This window comes from Bison bison, unplaced genomic scaffold, assembly GCF_000754665.1.
Source record: "Bison bison bison isolate TAMUID 2011002044 unplaced genomic scaffold, Bison_UMD1.0 scf7180017864063, whole genome shotgun sequence".
NCBI classification, from domain to species: Eukaryota; Metazoa; Chordata; class Mammalia; order Artiodactyla; family Bovidae; genus Bison; species Bison bison.
Window position 1 is genome coordinate 2,151,714 of NW_011494635.1, and position 21,761 is coordinate 2,173,474.

Here is a 21,761-nt window from a genome sequence, read left to right on the forward strand (position 1 = left end):
GGTGACAACACTTCTCTTTTTTTATATTTCAACTTTCTGTTTTTGTTGTTCTGGTCTAATATTGAGTAACTTACCTCACTGTTTATGGGGAGAACAAAGCATTGCCCCTTCTTCTCTAGGTGGCTATCTTCCTCCAGAAGAAATAAAAGAAAGATTTGACAGCAACTGTATTACACCAGTAAGTAGTCTCATACTTTGCTAGCTATTGCTAACTCTTAAATGATAGGTTAATTTATTTTTTTCTATCATTTTAGGGAACTGAGTTCATGGACAATCTTGCTAAATGCCTTCGCTATTACATAGCTGATCGTTTAAATAATGACCCTGGGTGGAAAAATCTGACAGTAAGTTTCACATTTTGGTACTTCAAAAAGATGAGGGTGACAATTTGAGTCATATCAAAGTCATGTCCTTTGATAGGACTGATATTATTTGTCTTTTTCTCCCTCCATGAAATGCTGATTGATGTTAGAGGAACGAGAAGCTTCTAGGGTTATTAGAGATGGGGTACCTTGCATGGTCCAGTGACCGGCAGCCGAATTTTCTCTCAGTGCCAATTTTGTCCTCTTACCGTCACCGTGAAGCTGTAAGATGGGACTCATGATTTAAAATACATATATATGAAAGTAATTTCTGTTGTTAGAAATCAAAATACAGCAAGATAAAAAGCCCTGGGGCTGCCTTTAAAGAATGGCTGTGTGCTCCTGAGTGTTTAAGTAAAATTTAAGCAAAATGTTTATATAATCTTGGGTTCATAAGCCCATTTCCCTGTTAATTAGATGTGGTACTCTGTATTTAATGGGTATCTCTTACCAATTACTCTCAGGGCTTGTATGGCTCGGTGCTGTATACTTGAGTAGCAGTGAAGAGTAGAAACTTGTGAACTGATCTGTTTTTCTAATGGCTAAGTTTGACCCAAACATTTCATTTTTTCTATTTCAAGTAGTCGGTTAACTAGTGAAATAATTTTGATGTCTAACACACACCTTATTAAGAAAAATTTCCAATTAGTAACACTGTTTTAATAGAATTATCCCAGTTTATTTTAAAATGTTCAGTTCTGTTGATTTTTGAGCTTGAAAAATGGGAATGAGCTAAAAATGTTTAAACTGGTTTTTGTAGGTTATTTTATCTGATGCTAGTGCTCCTGGTGAAGGGGAACATAAAATCATGGATTACATTAGAAGACAAAGAGGTAAAATTCATACATAAATAGTTGATTATATGTTCTATTAAAAAAAAAAGACAAGCCATTGTGTAGAAAATGTTTGGTAAAATGTGATATTCCTGTAGTATGAAATCTATTTACATAAATATATATTTCCCATCTCTCTAGCCCAGCCTAACCATGACCCAAACACTCATCACTGCTTATGTGGAGCAGATGGTAAGTTTCTTCTTTGGGATCTGAATCTCTTTGGGTTAAACAGTAACGAGTCCATGGTTTGGTGTGTAGTAATGAATTATTCATGGCTGCCTGGAAATTCTAAAATGCCATGCTTATTTTATGTTTGAGAGAGAACTAGTGTGGAGTCATTTAATCTGTGTTTAATATTCACCTATCTTGATTTTTTTTTTTTTTCAACTTTTTAATATGGTCACACATATTTTTAAAATGGAAAGTTGCCAAGTGTTGACTTCTGAGTGGTAGTTACACTCTAAGCCCATGTTTCTGGAGGTCCTGTTCTTGGCCACTAGGAAGTTTTAGGCTTTTCAGCTTTGCTCTCTGTGTGATCCTTGGGGTTTTCTTTGCCTTGCTGTCTTGTGTTACGATAATATCTTGCCTTTGGTTACAGTAAGGGTCTTCCGGAAATGCTCACTGTTTGGTGTTTTGTTGTTGTTGACTGATAGCTGATCTCATTATGCTTGGCCTTGCTACACATGAGCCCAACTTTACCATTATCAGAGAAGAATTCAAACCGAACAAACCCAAACCCTGTGGTCTTTGTAATCAATTTGGACATGATGTCAAGGACTGTGAGGGTTTGCCGAGAGAAAAGAAGGGAAAGGTAAGAATTTCAGGATGGTAGTAGCCTCATTTAATATTTTTCAGTTTTATTTTTGTGATCAAACATACATAACAAACTACCACTTTTTAGCCATGTTTAAATGTGCAGTTCAATGGCATTAAGTATATAAATGCCTCATTTTAAAAATGGATAAAAAGAAGACTGGTTGATTTGATTTTTCATCTATTTGCTCTGTTACCCCTCACAGAGATGTATCTTTCCAAACTGCTTAAACACACATTCACAACCTTGCACGCAGTCAGATTCTTTCTCCTCCCCGCTTTCCTAGCACAGCTTACATCTGCACAAGGCTGAGGTCTCATAGGTAATGATGCCCATTGTGCATGATTTGTTTGAACTGTAAATAAAGTCCATTAAACTTCTTGATACCTTTGAGTAACTCCTAGTTTCTCCCTATTATGAGTTCCCTTGGTTATATCCATTTAACCATTTATATCCTTTTAAAGGGTGTCTAAGAATATGGTACCTCTTTAAAAGACGTGTTGAGTGAAAACTGGTAAAAAGTATACATATTCACAGAGAAGGGTGAGGCATGTACATTAAAATGTTAATATTGGTTGGGTGTACAGGGTTTGGCAAACTATAGCTCTCCAGGTTTGACCTATGAGTTTAGAGGGTCTTTTGTTTTTAAAGGGTTGTAAAAATAAAACATGAAAGAATATGCAACAGAAACCATACATGTCTCCCTCCGCAGGCTGAAATAGTTAGTGTCTCGCCCTCTGTTAAAAACATGTGTGTGCTCAGTCAGTGTCTCAATAATAAAGAACCTGCCTGCCAGTGTAGACCCGCAGGAGACGCGGGTTCAGTCCCTGGGTCGGGAGGGTCCCTTAGAGGAGGAAATGGCAATCCACTGCAGTGTTCTTGCCTGGGAAATCCCATGGACAGAGGAGCCTAGTAAGTCCCATGGGGTCGCAAAAGACTCAGACACAACTGTGCGTCTGAGCGCTCAGCCCCTGGTCTAGGTGTGATTGAAATTGTGGGTAATTTTTATTTTTAAAATGGTTTGGTAAATTCTGCTCTTACTTAATACTTGTAATATTAAAATGGGTCTTGCTTTAGAAGAAGCTGTGCTATTTGTTTGGATGAAGGAAGTTCCAAGATTCGGAGTAGATAAATTGAGTCTTCCCCCCTTTCTTACAGCACGATGAACTGGCAGACAGCCTTCCTTGTGCAGAAGGAGAGTTTATCTTCATTCGTCTCAGTGTTCTCCGTGAGGTATGTGGCGGTGACCGTTGGCATGGGTGCACCAATAATAAGCCAACTACTATTTGATGGCTTTAGTGACAGCATTCCTTTTTGGTCGCAGTATTTGGAAAGAGAGCTCACCATGGCCAGCCTGCCGTTCACGTTCGATGTCGAGAGGAGCATTGATGACTGGGTCTTCATGTGCTTCTTTGTGGGAAACGACTTCCTTCCTCACCTGCCATCCTTAGAGATTAGGTATGTGTGTGTGAGCTTGTGTGCTCAAGCTCCTGTTTAGCCCTCTGGCCTTTCAGTGCAGTCTGGTCCTAATGCTTGATGTTTGTTTCCTGGTGGCAGGGAAGGTGCCATCGACCGCTTGGTTAACATATACAAAAATGTGGTACACAAAACCGGGGTAAGTTCACTCTTGAATAATTTCAAAACAGAAGTGTTTGCTTTTGTAAGAAGGTCATTTTACATGTATTTTATCACTTACAGGGTTACCTTACAGAAAGTGGTTATGTCAATCTGCAGAGAGTACAGATGATCATGTTAGCAGTTGGTGAAGTTGAGGATAGCATTTTTAAAAAAAGAAAGGATGATGAGGTAAAGTGTTTCTCTTGCAGTAGCTCAATTGCTCCTGTCTCTCATAGGCTGTGATGATCCTGTGATTGTCCTTTTAACCTCTCTGAGTGCGCTGTTAAATCAATGTAGTGTATCAAATACCAGTGTCATCACGAGTGGTCAGTGCTTTGATGATTTTATAAAGGCTCTGATGCTTGCTGTGTGGAATTATGTATTGCACCCTGTGTGAGTTGCATTGTACCTTCTCTCTTTTTAATCTCAAGTAAGATATAAATCCAAATACCTGCCTAATCAATGGGCTGTGAAATGAGGGTTCCAAAGCTAGAAGAATTCTGGAATTGAACTCCTGGCTGCCGTGTTTTATAGGCACTGTGTATGCTCTGGACTTTGCAACTCCGTACTCTGGTGGCGGAATGTAGGGGATCTGGGATGGATTGACTGCATTGGCCAAGGTAGAGGGTTGCAGCTGGTGTAAGAAATGTGGGCGTAAAAGAAGGAAATAAAGTCGCAGAGCATTTTGGAATTATTTATGTGGGATAGGGTGAGTCTTAGCATGGGCAGTGGGAAGTTTGCTGGTGCCATTCACCCAGGCAGTGAGCCCTGCAGGTGGAGCAGATGGGGTGGAGATAAGGTCGAAATGAGTTTCGTTTTGGAGGTGCTGCAATTGAGGGGCCACAGGACACCTGAGAGGAGAAGTCTATGAACCAGTCAGATGGATCCATGTGGAGCTCAGGTCAGAAATCCTTCAGAAGGAGATTTGAGAACCGTGAGCAGATAGGATATGGCTCCTGTCTTGAGCAGAAACTTGACATCTCTGGGAGTTTATAAAGAGGGAAAGTGCTTTCCATCAGGGGTCTCTGGGAGTGTAGAGGTTTCAGGAGAAGGTAAGGCCGGGGGAAGAAGCCCCTGGAGAGAGGCGAAGCTGTTGGTGCTGCCTGAGGTTGTCAGAGTGGGATGGATGGGCCCCTGGTCCTCAAGCTAGAGGGAGGGGCCGCAGCCTGGAGGCAGAGTGGGCTGGAGGGAGGCCGACAGTGGGTGAGAGGAGCAGAAAGGAAGCAGAGGAGACCCTTCAGCTTCTTAGTCCTATAGATCTTTATGAGCAGATGGCAACATAATATTGATACATAACTTCCTGATCTCCTCAAAGATTAAAACATGTTATTGTATCTGATAAGATTTTGTGTTTTCCTCAGCTTTGCTACTGTAGCTAATGGCCTCTTCTTTAGAATCTTGGGTACCATTTTGTATAACAGTGAGTGGCCTGTAGGCATTTTTTCAAAGCCTTTGGTACTTGGTAATCGTCACATGTAAGATTCAAATAGCAGAAATAACTCACTCTGAAGTATGAAACACCTACCAGAACAGCCATTTTAACGAGTCTTCAGCCGTCACAGTGGCTCCACTTGAGCTGCTGCTCTTTATGCTGAAGAAATAAACTACACACATTTTGTATTACTTGGTATAAAATCTCATCTTAGAAAAGTCTTTTTCTGTGACTTTAGCGGACTCTGTAGTGTTAAATATTGATGGTATTTGGCATTAGACTGGGATGTGTAGGATTTGATAGAAACCAAAGTGCTTCAGACTTCAGTATATCATGTGGTTTCTGGCTGGCCTGGCAGAGAGGGCATTTGACAGCTTTGGGTCTTTGTTGGTGTCCATGACTTGTTACAATGTTTTTTGGCATGGTTGGGCATTGTATTGGACAGATTTATGAACCCTCAGAAACTCAACATAAAAGTATCTGAGTGTATATAATTTCCAGGAACGTGTGTCCATGGCTTTTGACAGATTTCCAAAGGAATTCATAACACACAAAAGATGAAGTATCAGTAAGGTCTTGTCCAGGTAGATTTGATCTGCTTATGTGGCTGCCGCCCTTAAAAAGAGCAAAATAGTAGAATGGGAGTCTATCGATACTTGTTATTAAAATAGAACAGTTAGGTCAGAAATGTCTTTTTTATTTTATGAGCTTTAATCTTTGCCTTTTATCTTGCAAATGTTCATTTATTCAGCACACATTTCCTGTTTACAATGTGCCTGATAGTATTCATATTCTGAGGGTTAGTGATACAACAAAAAAACAAAATAAAAAGTAGATGGAACTTCTTAGCTCGTGGAGCTGACATTCTTCTGGGGGAGATGGATAATTAACACAAAGCTGAAGTGTAGTATGCAGGGTGTGAGAGAGTGACACGTGCCGTGAAGGAAGTTAAAGCAGGGGACGAAGTGTCTGGGGAGATCACAGCCCTAGGAAAGGTGGCTGGAGAAGGCCTTGCTGATGTCAGGGAGTGGACCATGCAGATGTTTTCAGGAAGAGCACTGCAGACGGACGGAATCACCCACCAAAAGGCTCTGGTCTGGAGCACGTATGGGATGTTGAGAACAGCGAGGAGCCCGTGTGGGAGCAGAGGATGCAAAGGGAAGGGAATAGGAGAAGAGGTCAGAAAGGTGGTGGATGTAGTAGAACCCTCTCGATCATTAGCAGGACTTCAGCTCTCAGTCTGCATCACTGAAGCATAGAAGTGACAAAGTCTGACACGAACTAGGAAACATTAACTCGAGCTGCTGTGTGGAGGCAGAGACAGAAGCATCAAGCCCAATTAAGAGGCTCCTCTGCAGTATGCTAAGGGAGCCAGCATGGTAGCAGTGAAGGTGGTAATAGATGGTTGGATTTGAGATAGGTTTTGAAGCTAGAACCAGTGGGATCGGCTGATGGATTAAATCCTAGGTGTGAGAGAAGGAAAGGTATCAAGCATGACTCCAAGGCACTTTTTTCTGAACAACCGAAAAATGGTCTGGTCTGAGTAGCTGTGAAGAGAAGACTGGGAGATGGAGAGATGGGGGTGGCGATTCTGTTTTGGACATGTCAGGGTTGAGACACGTAGGTGGGGGTGTTGAGTTGGCAGAGGCTCTGGTTGGAGACTCATGAGACTAGGTGATTATTGTTAGGAGAGCAGAGAAGTGGGGAGGTCCAGGTGATGGGCCCAGGGGAGCAGCGGCTTTCAGAGGGTGGAAGGAGGGCCGAGTGAAGGCAGCAGCAGGAGTGAAAGAACAGGTGAGTGTGGTGTCCTGGCAGCGAGGTGAAGAGCATGGTTTCAGAAGGAGGAGTCACGGCCAGATAAGAGACGGCTCATTAACTGTGTAAGCAGAGTGTGGTTAGGGAAATTGGCAGTGTTCAGATCTTAGGAGGTTTTAAGTGGTCAGTCAGCATGTATCTGGCATTCAGCCCCTCCTGGCAGAAAGTGCTAACCTCCCATCTTGTTAAGTGTTCTCTTGGAGTGGCAGTACTGCCTTGGAGGGTGGAAGTGCCAAGAGGAGGGTGATGGTCATTATAGTACCTGCTGTGGGCACCTTCGCTGTCGTTTCAGTGCCTGAACACTCAGGCATGGGCATGGGAGGGGTGCTTTCTGGGGAAGGACGCCTTTGAATGACTCAGTTAGTGGGGAGCAAGGTCAGCCCTAAATCCTGTCTAATTGAAACCATGGCTAGATTTCAAAAATGAGTGGAGGGAAGAATCAAGGCAGATTGGACCCTTTCCTGTGAGTTAAACTGGCCCAGAATAAGCAGTGCAGACATCTGTCTTTTCTTCCTTCTCTCATTGGGTCTATTTGGTGGTGGTCATTGAGGGGAGCATCTGAGTGGTAGTGTTTTCCTAGAGCCCCACTGTTCTCTTTATCACTTGTGCCACACATGTGATAGGGTAGGGACTCTCCAGCCCTTTGTAGGTAATAGAGGCTCATTATTAAATTGTCTTATTGAATTTTTAAAATTTTCATCTTGATTATGAACTATATTCAGCTACAACTTAAAGAATTGTTTTCTTATGTGTATCTTCTCTATACTGACAGCCTGTTCACTCCAGGGTAAAACCAAGGGTCTTTGTCATGACTCTTACATTTTTCCCTGAAATGATATTAAAAACTATCTGCAAAAAAATTAAGAGGAACCATTTAAATTGTATATAAACCCAATTTAGAATACCCTCTAGCCATGTGCAGTTCTGATAAGCAGCACTTTGAACATGCAGTCTATTGCCTGGTTTCATTATGTACCTAGGTTTCTGGGGTCTTCCTTTAAAACTTTAATTGTCTCTCAAATCATTCCTGGTAATGTTTAACTCTTACATTTTTGTGTAATTATTTGACAGAATATGTGGATTTTATACTTTTAGGACAGTTTTAGAAGACGACAGAAAGAAAAAAGAAAGAGAATGAAGGTGAGTTTTAATTCATAAGACTGGCAGTGGTATAAGTTTACAATTTGGGAGGAATGTGTTCATGACAGTAGCTTTTTATTCTTTACCCAGTAGGATCTGGTTAGAGACATGGTACCCACCCAACTGCCTTCCTGCCTGGTATTGATTTTAAAGGAGTCCTATCTAAGCTCTGTCTCAAGTCTGAAGGGAAATACTTGATGGGCAGGTGGTACTTAGTTATTTGAGTTTTTTACAATGATCAGTTATTATTATTGTTTTTGTAATAAAAGCAGTCAACCTTTGGTATCTCTTGAAGTCACTATGCCCTGTCTTTAATTTTGTCAGGTTAATCTTCCTAGAATAGAATGCATGCATGCTCAGTCGCATCCTATTTTTTTTGCAACTCTGTGGGTTGTAACCACCAGGCTCCTCTTTCCATGGCATTTTCCAGGCAAGAGTGCTGGAGTGGGTTGCCTTTCCTTTCTCCAGGGGATCTTCTTGACCCAGGGATCTAACTCACATCTCCTGCTTGGCAAGTGGACCCTTAACTGCTGTGCCACCTGGGAAGCCCACAGAATAGGATGGCTACCTGGAGTTTTGTTGTTTCTCTGCTCAGAAATCAGCAGTGACTTCTTAGTCACCCTCAGAGTCCATTCTCAGTCTGGCTTGCAGAGCGCCGGCCGCCAGCTCCTTCCTTCCTGTCCTCTCAACATCCTCTAAACAAGCCAGGCTGTTTTAGCCTGGCCTCCGTTGCCTCCTCCAGAGGTTCCTCCTCCCATCTGTGCACACTTCGCCTTCTCCATGGCTTCCCTTGCTGCCTGGCTGGTGCCTGGGTTGAGCAGGCCTTTCCTTTACCTCTGGTGATTCTTGTTGTCCTTCCTAGATTTTAAACTCAACGGAGTTGAGGGACTGCCTTTTATTTTCAGATTTTATTGGGTTTGAGCAATTTCAGGAACCTAGAAAGGAGAAGAGTCATTTATTGCTGAATTAGTTCCAAACCACTTAGTTCTGGGGAGAAGCCTGTTTGGTTACTGCTTTCTTTTTTCTTTTATTAATTTTTTAAATTGAAGTATAGTTGATAACTGAAGAAGGGAAAGGCTTATCCACTCCAGTATTCTGGCCTGGAGAATTCCATGGACTGTATAGTCCATGGGGTCACAAAGAGTTGGACACGACTAGGTGACTTTCACTCACTCATTCATAGTTGATATATAATATTATGTAAGTTTCAGCATAATGATTCACAGTTTTTAAAGGTTATAATCTATTTACAGTTATTATGAAATGTTGGCTGTGTTCCCTGTGGTCTTGCAGTATATCCTTGCAGCTTATTTATTCTATCCATCATAGTTCATACTGTGTATGATTATTTTCTTTCAGTCAGTATTTGTTTTTAAAACATCTGTCAGTCACAGCTGTCATCTATTATAGCTGTTGTCATAGCTCTGGCAATAAAGAGTTAAATTCTAGCAAGGTGAAGCGTGAATAAAAGCTGTATTTCCTAAGTAGAAATCAAACGCTTGACTTTTTTTTTTAACCATTAAGGTAAAATGTTAATGTTATTTGTTATTTTTATTTGACTAGAATTATGTCTCGAACATGTAGCGAAATTATAAGTAAGAGAAAAGCCTGAGACTTGAATAGTTCCATAGAGTGGAACTGAATGTGATGATGGCTATTCTCAAACTTCCCATGTATGTACCAGAACAATGAATTATATGTACTTTTAGAGCAGAGTTGCTATTACAGACTGTTTACAGGGTGAGTTACCATCATATCAAAGGGTAAACAACCCTGAACGTCAACAGAACATCCCATCTTTTCCATGCTTGTAGTGGGGTCTCTTTCCATTGCCCTCTTTTTTTCCCTGTCATCCAGTTGTGTTGTGGTTTCATTTTAATTTCTACATTCGTTTGTCTTCATTTATTTTAGAGAGATCAACCATCTTTCTCTCCTGGTGGAATATTAACCCCTCATGCCCTTGGTTCAAGAAGCTCACCAGGATCTCAAGTGGCCAGTAATCCAAGACAAGCGGCTTATGAGATGAGGATGCAGAATAACTTGGTAAGGGACTCACTCTTCATGTAGCCTGAAAGGCTGGTGGCTTACCAGGTGCCCCTTGTAGTTGTGTGTGAATTTGATCATGTAGCCTGGAGGTGTTTTTTGTTTTACAGCTTTTTTCAATGTCTTTTGCCTTGGGATATTTTTATTTCTGTTAAATCTATCTTTATTAATATGAAATGATCTAAATGTGAATATGAAATATGAAAATACCTAAATGATGTGAAGGGAACGAAAATGCATGTAAATAAGATGGCTTAGTGGCTGCAGTGTTTCTGTAATGAACATGAGCCTCAGTGCTTCCAGCTCCTCCCCAAGGCACGATGATGATGGTGATGGAAGCGTGAGGGGACATCCACATGTCTCATAGCTGGGGCAAGAGAGGAGGGAGGGTTTTGCTACCTACTTTCCCCTTTCTTCCAGGGATCAGTTGTGGGCATTTTGCAGAATGGTATTCCTCAGTCTGTTAAGTACAGGTGCTCATTACTGCCTAAAGTCTCGCTCTCTGATTCAGTCATGGAATAGATCCAAGTATCTATTTTAAGGTAGCTCTCACTACCGAAATTCTAGTTGCTGCCTGTTTGTAAACTCAGGAACTAAATGGATTTGCCTTGTGATAGCCCTCCTTGTTTGAACTTTGTAATCCAGACTGCAGGAGCGGACCATCTCAGCTGGCAAGTCTCTACTCTGCCCATTAGCTTTCTGTTGTATTGACAGAAGACCCAAGAGCCTGGGGCACATGGCGGACAGCAAGCAGGGATGAGGGAAGAGACCATGAGCTAACACAGACAGACAGCAGATGATCGAAGCTATTGCTTATTTCAGTCTAGCAGGCCTGAGAGAAAGAGAGTTCTGTACAGGGAAAAAAGATATATAACTTTTTACTATGGTGAATTCAAGGAAATTGTGTAACTTTGGATATTTAAGTTTTATTATTCCTTTTAGTTATCCTGTTGATGTTCAAGTTCTTTATTATAGGGCAATCCTACATGTGGAATTTTTGCCATGTCAAGAGACTGAATTTATATTCCCATTAACTCACAATGAGAAGTTTTAGGACCTTAGATTTGAAATTGAAGAAACAAGGTTTTGCATCTTCCAAGAGAAGAAGCTTGCCTTACTGTTGTGGGTTTGTTATTTTTATTTTTATTTATTTATTTATTTTAGTATTATTTTTATTTTATATTGAAGTATAGTTGGTTAACAGTGTGTTGGTTTCCAGTTAGATTCAGCTGTACATATATACATGTATCTGTTCTTTTTGCTCTTTGTTTTCTTGTCTTATTTCTTGCACCATTAACAGTGAGCTGCAGAGGGTCAGTAAAAGGGATTGCAGTGAGACTCTTGAGTAGGACAAAAGAAACTGATATTTGTCATTGAAGAGCACAGTGGCTACGGTCCCCACAGAATGGACTGAACGTGACTGGCAACACCATGTTGATGATGGAGTGCTGTTTTCTTAACATCAGGGAGGCATTAGGTCTAAACTCTGTAACCTGTGACACCTGGCCATACAGTATCATGAGTAAAGTTGATGCTCTACATTTTTAAAAGAAAGGGTTATAAACGCCATGTGAAACAGAATTTTGCTTTGTTGTAACAGACTTTCTTAGCCTATGGTTTGAACTGCCTTTATGCTCAGATTTTACAGTTTCATCAAAATAGCCTCTTGAACTTCTCAATTTAAAAAGTTCAATTTATTCAAAATATCTAATAGATTTTCACTAATAGAACAAAACCTTTACTATGAAAACCTTTTCTGCTGCATATGTTTTTGGTCACTTAAAACTAAAGTTGCAGAAGATTTTAATTTTTAGTTTAAAGGGTAGGGTGTGCCTATCCTCACTGAGTTAGGTACATAGAGAAGAGAACACTGAATTTAAACTGGTATCCAAGTCTTTGAAATACTAATGTATATTTTTCTAAGATGACCAATAGATTTTTATTTGTACATTGAATTTTAAAGCAGTGTATGTAAAATATTTAATAATTTAATAGTTACCTGGCTGAGTCTTATTACTAAACTGTTGCTTTCCAGAGTGGTTATACTATGCTAGGTTGAACACGTACCATTTAAATTCATTTTCATCTGCTTGGCTATTTTATAGTTAATTTATATATTTATCTTTTCCCCTTTTACAGTTCTGCTGTTTGATTAGTAGAAAGTGATTGTGAATTCGTAAGATCAGGGAATCAGCAAAGAAAAGAAATATTTAAATAATAATTTTAAAAATCTATAAAATTCAGTTTTTCTTTTCAAGCAGTTTTTGCCCTAAGAACGTTCAAATTCATTTAAGCATAGGAAACTTGGTACCATATTACTCTTTTTGGGGAGAAGTACAATAGGCCAAAATCAGTCTTTATGCTTTCTAAATATATTCACCATATCCATTTAACAGGTTTAAAAAATAACAGCTTTAAATAAGGTATTACCATGAAGCATGGTGGTAGAAGCAGTGGGATGTAGCTTCTTTTGTGAAATGAATAACTAAATCCTTCCTCTGTAATGTCATAATTGTCTGCAGAGTCCATCAGTCTCTCCTAATACGAGTTTCACTTCTGACGGCTCCCCATCTCCGAGAGGAGGAATTAAACGAAAAGCGGACGACAGTGACAGTGAACCTGAGCCAGAGGATAACGTCAGGTGAGGCCATTTTTTGGTAGCACTTTGTTAGCAAATTGCTGAAATAGAGGTGGTCTAATTAATGCTATTTAGCTCAGAGAAGCAGTGCCTTCAGTTGCTTGCCTGTGATCTTTTTATCCAGCAGTAATTAATGTGGAGGGTTAGGATGGTCAGTAAATTCCAGTGAGATGTGTAAGCTATAGCTGTTAAACCTAAGTATCTAGATTAGTATGCGTGCAGGTTCTCATCCTCCAAGCCACTTTCCCTCTGAGACCAGGCGCTAGATAGGCTAGGCATGAGGTGTTTAGCTCTATGTGATCTGAATGTGACTGTGTGGGGATTAAATTTTCAAGCTGCTTAACCCAGAAAGTTCAGTAACACTTGGATACTTGATATAGTTTGCTTTAATCTTCTCAGTTGAAAAGTTTCTTCCTCAGGATGAAATATGCAGAAATCGTTTGGTTAAGAAATATGTATATTTTTAAAAACCACAAATTTGTATATGCACAGTTCTATTTCATGACAAAGGAGTTTCCCTTTAACTGTACACTTAACATTTATGATGGGAAACTTTGATTCTTTCATTTGTCCAGATCAGAGATTAATAACCTCTTTTATAATTAAATCTAAGCTTGAATCCTAGACTCCCAAGTACAAAAGGCCAACAGTCTCAATAAATGTAACTCATTAATAATTTAGCAAAATAATAGGTAGTCCAAAGTTAAGCGAACAATAGTGGTCCAAAAGCATGCACAAAAGCAGCTCATGCTTCTTATATAGGTTATGGATGGTGCGTTTGTGTTTATGATTAGAAACCTCACAAATGTCGTGTGGTTCTGCATTTTCCAAACAACCTTTGATGTCAGGTACTGCAGTCTGTGATGACGTGTCATCGTACTTTTACCTTACCTGAGTTTTTGTCCTCTGCTTCTATGACAATGGATTTTCCTCTTTGAGTGTTTTTTGTTTACTAAGAAGTCATCATGATCTGGCTAGTTTAATAGTAAACTAATTAATGCTAGCTTAATAGTAAACTTGATTTATTTAGTGTTTTATTGTTTAATTTTGGTGCTGGGAATAATCATGATGGAAATGCTTCTATCAAGAAATGCTTGGGATTCTTAGCATTTATTTTCTTACTGTCTTTTGTATAATGGTGATCTACATCATGAATAGAGATATTTCTCCACATTGGTGTTCTGTGAATCCTTTGTGTAGCTATGAAACCTTTCATAGCTAGAATGGCATATAGTGAAGAACCAGTTACCCCAGGTCGCATCTTGCTACACAAAATAAATGGAGATCAGGCCCAGCTGCTCACAGACACAGCTCACAGCTCTGACGACTGATGCTCAGACGCTGAGTGTGGTTCCTGAGGAAGGAGCTGGCAGGGCTGCTCCCACTCCTGGGGTGCACCCTGAAAACAAACATGCTAAACAAGATTCCTACTTTTGCCTTTTTAAAAAAAAAATGAAATTGTCTCTTCACTTCTTTCACTTAGGGAAAACAGGCATTGATGGAGGTCTTTTGCACAAGCCAAGTAGTGTAAAGTGAACTTTGGAAAGGGTTTACCTGTATTCTGAAACATGACTGCAGTTACTTTGTAAGGTCTGGCACATGGTAGAAAGTGGCCTTACTATAGAGGCATCTTGAGATCTGTCCTGATGAAAAGAAAATTATTTTGGCTTCTTTGTGTTCTATCAAGAAAATGTTTTAATCTCTCAGAGAATGAGAAATCAGTACTTTGTGGTTCTTCTCATTGTATGTTTAGTAATTAATGATAACTTAGTGAATTGATTGGCCTGCTTCTAAGTTTTACCAGAACATGCAAATATACATACGTACGTGTGCATGCATGTCCTTCCCTTTAACTCTTAGCTTTAAGATGCCCAAGCATGCAGAGTATAGATTAGCTATACCAAGTTTCTGCCTGGTTTTTACTCTTTTATAAATTGTGTTTTACCTTTAAAAGAATTACCCATAGCAAATCTTTTTTTTCCAAAGTAGTTTAATTGACTTGTTTTGTACAGTTTAGATATATCCTAATAAACTGAGGAACTTGAACTATATAAAAATATATTCACTATTTGAATCTTAAAATGTAGTTTTAGAATTACTCCACGGTCCAAAAGCATATAAAATAGTATAAAATTTCAAGCACACAAGTGTTATGTATCTGTGCTTAGTCACTCAGTCATGTCTAACTCTCTGCGACCCCATGGATTGTAGCCCACCAGCTCCTCTGTCCACGGGGATTCTCCAGGCAAGAATACTGGAGTGGGTAGCCTATCTCTTCTCCAGGGGAATGTCCTGATCCAGGAATCAAACCAGGGTCTCCTGCATTGCAGGTGGATTCTTTACCAGCTGAGCTACCCAGGAAGCCCTGTTACGTATCTACTTTAGCATAAGTGATGATCCTTTTTTAAAATGTAGTTTTAGAATGATCTTACTGGAATCAGTGTTTTGAATTTTTGATGTTTAAATATCTTTAAGTTGGTAATAAATCCTGTGAAAGTGGAGGTTTTAGAAAATAGTTAAATGAACTGTGTTTGCTAGCGTTACTGTTGAACTCATTTACATTTCACCTGGACATTAGATGTAAGTTGATTGGGGTGATAAATAGGTGTACATATTAAATCAGGATAAACTGATCTTGCCTGGTTTTTTAGGTTATGGGAAGCTGGTTGGAAACAGCGATACTATAAGAACAAATTTGATGTTGATGCAGCAGATGAGAAATTCAGACGTAAAGTTGTTCAGTCTTACGTTGAAGGACTCTGCTGGGTTCTACGATATTATTACCAGGTACAAAGGATATTTTCCTCTAAATTTCTAGCTGATAATTTTAGAAAGATAATTTTTGTAATAATGTGTATTATTGAGCCTAATATTTGTTTATAAAGCTCATTAATGTATACACAGAGCTCATTTTTGTTGTTAAAGAATTTCAACATAAAGGAGTGTTGTTGAGTATGCTTTGTCTTGCAAATGACTACAGTTTAGTGTTTTTTTAAGTTGGAATAAAAAAACAACTGAATAACTAATAGGTAGTCACTAAATGAATTGGAAGAAAAAAAATAACTGAGCAACTATTAGATAGTCACTAAATTACAGAACAAAAGAGAAAGCCTGGAAAATACTAGTAAGAATTGGAAAGGAATTTGAATGATACCATTTCTTCCATGTAAAGTAATGATGTTATTGAAGTTTGACTTAAAGCCTTTGGTAATTGGGATGTCAGATTGGTGAGAGGTTAGGTAGACATGGGGGTTGTAACTCATAGTTAGTATCTGGTTTTGTGTTTGTAGAATGAAGCAAGTTCAGTTTGTTGTAATCTGAAATTAGTAGAAAGTAATTTAATGTGTTAAGTATCAACTATAGAATTTTTTAATATAGTGTTTTACTTCTACAAAGATTAATTCCCCAGGCACATTGTCAAAATACATATCATTGAATATTTTTATAAGAAAAAGAAAGTTCTCACTGAAAATCTAGGGAATTCTCAAATGAAGCTTTTGCTGGTTTTGCTGTCAATCATGGTGATGTCCCTTCTCTATTTGTAGGCTCAGTGTCAGCTACACTTTTGTTCTTCATTTTAACTGGAAGCTCTAGAGTTGTAAAAAAATGCCACCAAACGCATTTGAAGGACAAAAATTTCACCAAATTGTGTTTGTCAATATAAAATTTGGTATTAACTACTGATTTTAAAGGTGTTTTGCAGTATTTTTTTAAATAAAGGGGCCATTGATATGAAGTGAAAGGTTCAAATTGAATCAAAATAACTTTTAGAACTCATGGAAAAATTAATACATGGACTATCTACTAGAAATCATATGTTTTATAAATAGAATATTATAGATTAATAGCCTAATATTTTTTGGTTTTCTGTGTATATCATTAACATAGATTTGTGGCTTTGCTGTTTTGAATGATTCCAGGGCTGTGCGTCCTGGAAGTGGTATTATCCATTCCATTATGCACCATTTGCTTCAGACTTTGAAGGGATTGCAGACATGCCTTCTGATTTTGAGAAGGGTACCAAACCGGTAAGCTGAGCTATTTAGAGCCATAAAATTTATAGAATTTTGGCATAGATCAAAATTGTGTGTCATATGTTAAAGTTTTTTGTTTGTTTTGTTTTTAATAGTTTAAACCACTGGAACAACTTATGGGGGTTTTTCCAGCTGCTAGTGGTAACTTTCTACCTCCATCATGGCGGAAGCTCATGAGTGATCCAGTGAGTCTCTCCCTACCCGCCCCTGCCAAGTCTTAGACACGTTTATTATTTTGCAAAATAACAGGTGCATTCTATTTCTTCAACCTGCTAATAACTAAGTAAACTTCTTAATATTAAATAGTAAATTTAAGAATTTTTCTTGATTGGTGTTAGTGGTGGTTTGTTTTTTTTCTTATGATATAGAAACTTTGCTGTCTGGCTTGAGAGAGTAAATCTTTGGAGTTGTTCACAAAATTAGCCAAATTTAAATTATTCTATATTATCAACATGTTACTGTGTTAATGTTAAATTCAATATGATGTATCCGATATATTCTGAGATATATTTGCCATGAGTCTTGGTGTTTTGAGTGTGTACCTGGGTTTTTGTCATACACTTTACTAACATGAGTCACAGTTGCATTTGCATTTCATAGTTAAAAGAGTGAAGTACAGAAACAGTGCAAATATTTGAGTTCTTCTGTATTTTTTCACAACTTTATTATTTTTTTCTGCTTTTCTTGGCTATCAGTACCCTATTTAGTAAATAAAATGCATTTGTATTTTGAAGAAATTCTTAAAACAGTTATTTTGTTCTCCACCTACCTGTAAGCCATTATTTTTGTTTGTTCCGGGCCTTTGTGGTGGCTGCCAGACCTAAGACTGGCACAGCTGGAATCCCCTCCTAGCTTATCTTGTATGTGAGGAGGAGTGAGGCACAGCTGGGAAACAGGGTTCTCTGTGAATTCTTCACTGTACACTGGATCCACCGATATCCACTCTAAAATTCTTCTGTGTTAATATCTTTTATTTTTATCTTTTAAAATTGTTGATTTTTTTCTCCCTCGACCTGCAATTTAAAGAATACTATTTTAAAAGGAAAGCTTGTTTTCTTATCATGCATGATAGTGTGATCAAAAGTTTTATATCAAATTTTTCATAACAGAAATGTGTGACTTCATTTTGTGAATCTATTTGTCTCCCTGCTATAGGATTCTAGTATAATTGACTTCTACCCTGAAGATTTTGCTATTGATTTGAATGGGAAGAGGTATGCATGGCAAGGTAAAATTTAGACAGTATTCCTTTTTGTTAAAATAATTTTCTCTTTCTGATAAAACTATGTACTAACATGACTTTTTCCAGAAAAACATCTGCTGCTTCTTCATTGACTACGCTAAAAGCCTTTGACTGTGTGGATCACAACAAACTGTGGAAAATTTTTCAGGGGATGGGAATACCAGTCCACCTTACCTGCCTCTTGAGAAATCCTTATGCAGGTCAGGAAGCAACAGTTACAGCCAGATGGAACAACAGTTAGTTCGAAACTGAGAAAGGAGTACATCAAGTCTTTATATTGTCACCTTGCTTATTTAACTTATGTGCAGAGTACATCATGCAAAATCCTGGGCTGGATGAAGCACAAGCTGGAATCAAGATTCCTGGGAGAAATATCAATAACCTCATATACGCAGATGACACCACCCTTATGGCAGAAAGCGAAGAGGAGTTAAAGAGCCTCTTTAGTGAAGGAGGAGAGTGAAAAGTGAAATAGTGAAAAGAGAGTGAAAGTAAAAGGGGAGAGTGAAAAGGCTGGCTTAAAATTCAACATTCAGAAAATGAAGATCATAGCATCTGGTCCCATCACTTCATGGCAAATAGATGGGGAAACAATGGAAACAATGAGAGACTTTATTTTCTTGTGCTCCAGTGCTGGGCTACACCATCACTGTAGATGGTGACTACATGAAATTAAAAGACAGTTGCTCCTTGGAAGAAAAGCTATGACAAACCTAGACAGCATATTAAAAAGCAGAGACGTTACTTTGCCAACAAAGGTTTTTGCCAACAAAGGTCTTTGCCAACAAAAGTCAAAGCTATGGTTTTTCTACTAGTCACGAATGGATGTGAGAGTTGGACCGTAAAGAAAGCTGAGCACTGAAGAATTGATGCTTTTGAACTGTGGTATTGGAGAATACTCTTGAGAATCCCTTGGACTGCATGAAAATCAAACCAGTCGATCCTGAAGGAAATCAGTCCTGAATATTCATTGGAAGGACTGATGCTGAAGGCCACCTGATGCGAAGAACTGACTCATTGGGAAAGACCCTGATGCTGGGAAAGATTGAAGGCAGGAGGAGAAGGGGACGACAAGGGATGAGATGCTTGGATGGCATCATCTACTCAGTGGACATGAGTTTGAGCAAGCTTGGGAGTGGGTGATGAACCAGGAAGCCTGGTGTGCTGCAGTCCATGGGGTCACAAAGAGTCAGACACAACTGAGTGACTGAACTGAACTGGACATGACTTATGGAATGAAAGAATTTTCTATGTTTTGCCATCCAAACTGGGATTAGCCATGATTAATGTAATTTTAATAGTCACATTATGATAAATAGTAAATCAGGTTGAGACAGATTAATCATTTTATCTTTCATCTCCTTTGAATTAACTAATGGAGCCTGGGACTTGGCTCCTGTTAGTCATTGATGCCTTATGAAGTTGCTTGGTGATGTATTAATAGAAACACAAGGGTATCCATGTGGAGATTTACTTACACTCTTTTGAAAAATATATTAGACATTTAGTTTAAATGTTTAACATTGATCATCACTTAAAGTTTATTATTTATCTATATATTACTTTCTCATTTCTTCTGTTCACGGACTTTGTAGAAGTAAGGGCAGTAAAAATTAGTATTAAATTTAAGGTGATAATTTAGCATTCAAAAAATGTGTAATAACAGAACACAAGAAAGTCTCAAACACAGTAAGCCAGCTGTTGTTTCCCATCAAAATCCCTTTCAACAAGTCATTTTAACCTCTCCTTCCACCATTATTGTTCTAAAATGATAAGTGTGTTTAGTACTACCATTTTTCACACCTTTTCCTTGATTATTCTCTGTGGTGCAGAAGATCAATAAAATAACTCAAAGAGAATTGTGGAACAAAGGGGAATAAGTAATAATTTACCAATTGAAATAATTATTTTATGAGATTTTAGAGTTGACTTACGCAGTAACTGGAATTTCGTATTAACTTGAAACAGAATGGTAGTGCGAAGTGCAGCCCATTGCTTGGGGCTATGCAAGTGTAGTGCTCTGTGGGCATATTGTGTTACACATATGAATTGGGATTTAGGTTGCTTTTGAAGATGCTTTGTGGAAGAGTAACAGGGAGAGGAGACAGGAGAATAGGAAGTAGTAAATAAAAATATGAGTGTATTTATGTGAGTGTGTGTTAAATGAGTAAGTAAATACATACACATGCAGACAACCTGCTATTACTGTAGTATAAATTACCCAGAGGAAAGGTCAGGCAGTGTGCATTAGTTACAGCTTCTCCACATCCTTACTGATAGTAGCTTTCTGTTCCCTTTGATAGTAGCCATCTGGATGGGTGTGAAACGGTGTCTCATTGTGGTTTTTATTTTCATTTTCCTAGTGATTAGTGTTATTGATCATTGTTTTCATGTGCTTATTAGCTATTCCTGTATCTTTTTTGGAAAATTGTCTGTTCAAGTCCTTGGCCCATTTTTGACTTGGGTTTTTGGTACTGTATGGTAGATGTCTTTTGTATGTTCCAGTCTCTAATCTTTTATCAAATAACATGATTTGCATATATTTTCTCCCATTCTGTGTGTTTTCTTTTTCCCTCTGTTGATAGTGTCCTCTGATGCACAGAAATTCTTAATTTTGGTGAAGTTCAGTTTTAGTTGGAGTGTTTTGTTGTTCCTGCCTTTACTTTTGGTGTCTTAAGAAATCACTGCCTGGCCCCGTGTCATTGAAGTTTCCTCTGTATGTTTTCTTCGAAAAGCTTGATAATTCTGGCTCTTTACATTTAGGACATTTGAGCCATTTTGAGTTAATTTTTGTACATGGTGTAATGTAAGGGTCCACCTTCTTTCTTTTGCGCGTGGATATCCATTTTCCCAGTGCTGGTTGCTGACAAGACTGCTTTTTTTTTTCCCCACTCAGTGGCCTTGTGGGGGTTTATTCCTGGGCCGTCTGTTCTATTGGTCAGTAAGTCTGTCTGATGCCAGTACCGTATACTGTTTTAATTACTGTACCTTTGCAGTAAGTTTAGAAATCAGAAGATTGGAGTCCTCTAACTTATTTTTCTTTGTCAAGATTGTTTTGAGTCCCTTGAGAGTCCAAATGAATTTTAGGGTGGGTTTGCATGCGTGCATGCTCAGTCATGTCCGACTCTTTGGGACCCCCCCTGGACTGTAGCCCGCCAGGCTCCCTCTGTCCATGGGATTCTCCTGGCAAGAACACTGGAGTAGGTTGCCTTCCTTCTCCAGGAGATCTTCCCAACCCAGGGATCGAACCCATTTCTGCATCAGCAGGCAGATTCTTTACCACTGCATCACCCGGGCAGTCCCAGCATGGGTTTAACTCAGACCTTTAATATTTTTATATCTTATATAAATATTTTCACTTAGTAGACTCTGTACCAAGAATATACCTTTCTTGAGGTAAAACTTACTACTATTAGGAGGTATAGTTTTTTTCTCCATACATGTGTTTAAAACTTACGGAAGGTAATGATAATACTTAGTTAAGTTCTTGCCTAAATTGAGTACATCTAGCATATTCAAAAGCAGAGGCATTACTTCGTCTAGTCAAGGCTATGGTTTTTCCTGTGGTCATGTAAGGATGTGAGAGTTGGACTGTGAAGAAGGCTGAGCGCTGAAGAATTGATGCTTTTGGACTGTGGTGTTGCAGAAGACTCTTGAGAGTCCCTTGGACTGCAAGGAGATCCAACCAGTCCATTCTGAAGGAGATCAGCCCTGGGATTTCTTTGGAAGGAATGATGCTGAAGCTGAAACTCCAGTACTTTAGCCACCTCATGTGAAGAGTTGACTC

General features: G+C 38.8%; 1 protein-coding gene across 1 annotated transcript in view; it reads left to right on the plus strand.

The window, feature by feature from the left end:
• The window catches only part of XRN2 (5'-3' exoribonuclease 2), a 54,698-nt gene that overhangs the window by 6,305 nt on the left and 26,632 nt on the right, over positions 1 to 21,761 (plus strand). Inside the window, exons 5-20 of the mRNA XM_010836603.1 lie at positions 120 to 178; positions 255 to 344; positions 1,123 to 1,195; positions 1,337 to 1,387; positions 1,852 to 2,009; positions 3,171 to 3,245; positions 3,337 to 3,470; positions 3,570 to 3,627; positions 3,711 to 3,818; positions 7,972 to 8,016; positions 9,928 to 10,059; positions 12,582 to 12,700; positions 15,349 to 15,484; positions 16,618 to 16,725; positions 16,827 to 16,916; positions 17,887 to 17,959. Of these exons, the coding sequence (XP_010834905.1) occupies positions 120 to 178; positions 255 to 344; positions 1,123 to 1,195; positions 1,337 to 1,387; positions 1,852 to 2,009; positions 3,171 to 3,245; positions 3,337 to 3,470; positions 3,570 to 3,627; positions 3,711 to 3,818; positions 7,972 to 8,016; positions 9,928 to 10,059; positions 12,582 to 12,700; positions 15,349 to 15,484; positions 16,618 to 16,725; positions 16,827 to 16,916; positions 17,887 to 17,959 (1,509 nt within the window). The remainder of the gene's footprint in view (positions 1 to 119; positions 179 to 254; positions 345 to 1,122; positions 1,196 to 1,336; positions 1,388 to 1,851; positions 2,010 to 3,170; positions 3,246 to 3,336; positions 3,471 to 3,569; positions 3,628 to 3,710; positions 3,819 to 7,971; positions 8,017 to 9,927; positions 10,060 to 12,581; positions 12,701 to 15,348; positions 15,485 to 16,617; positions 16,726 to 16,826; positions 16,917 to 17,886; positions 17,960 to 21,761) is intronic.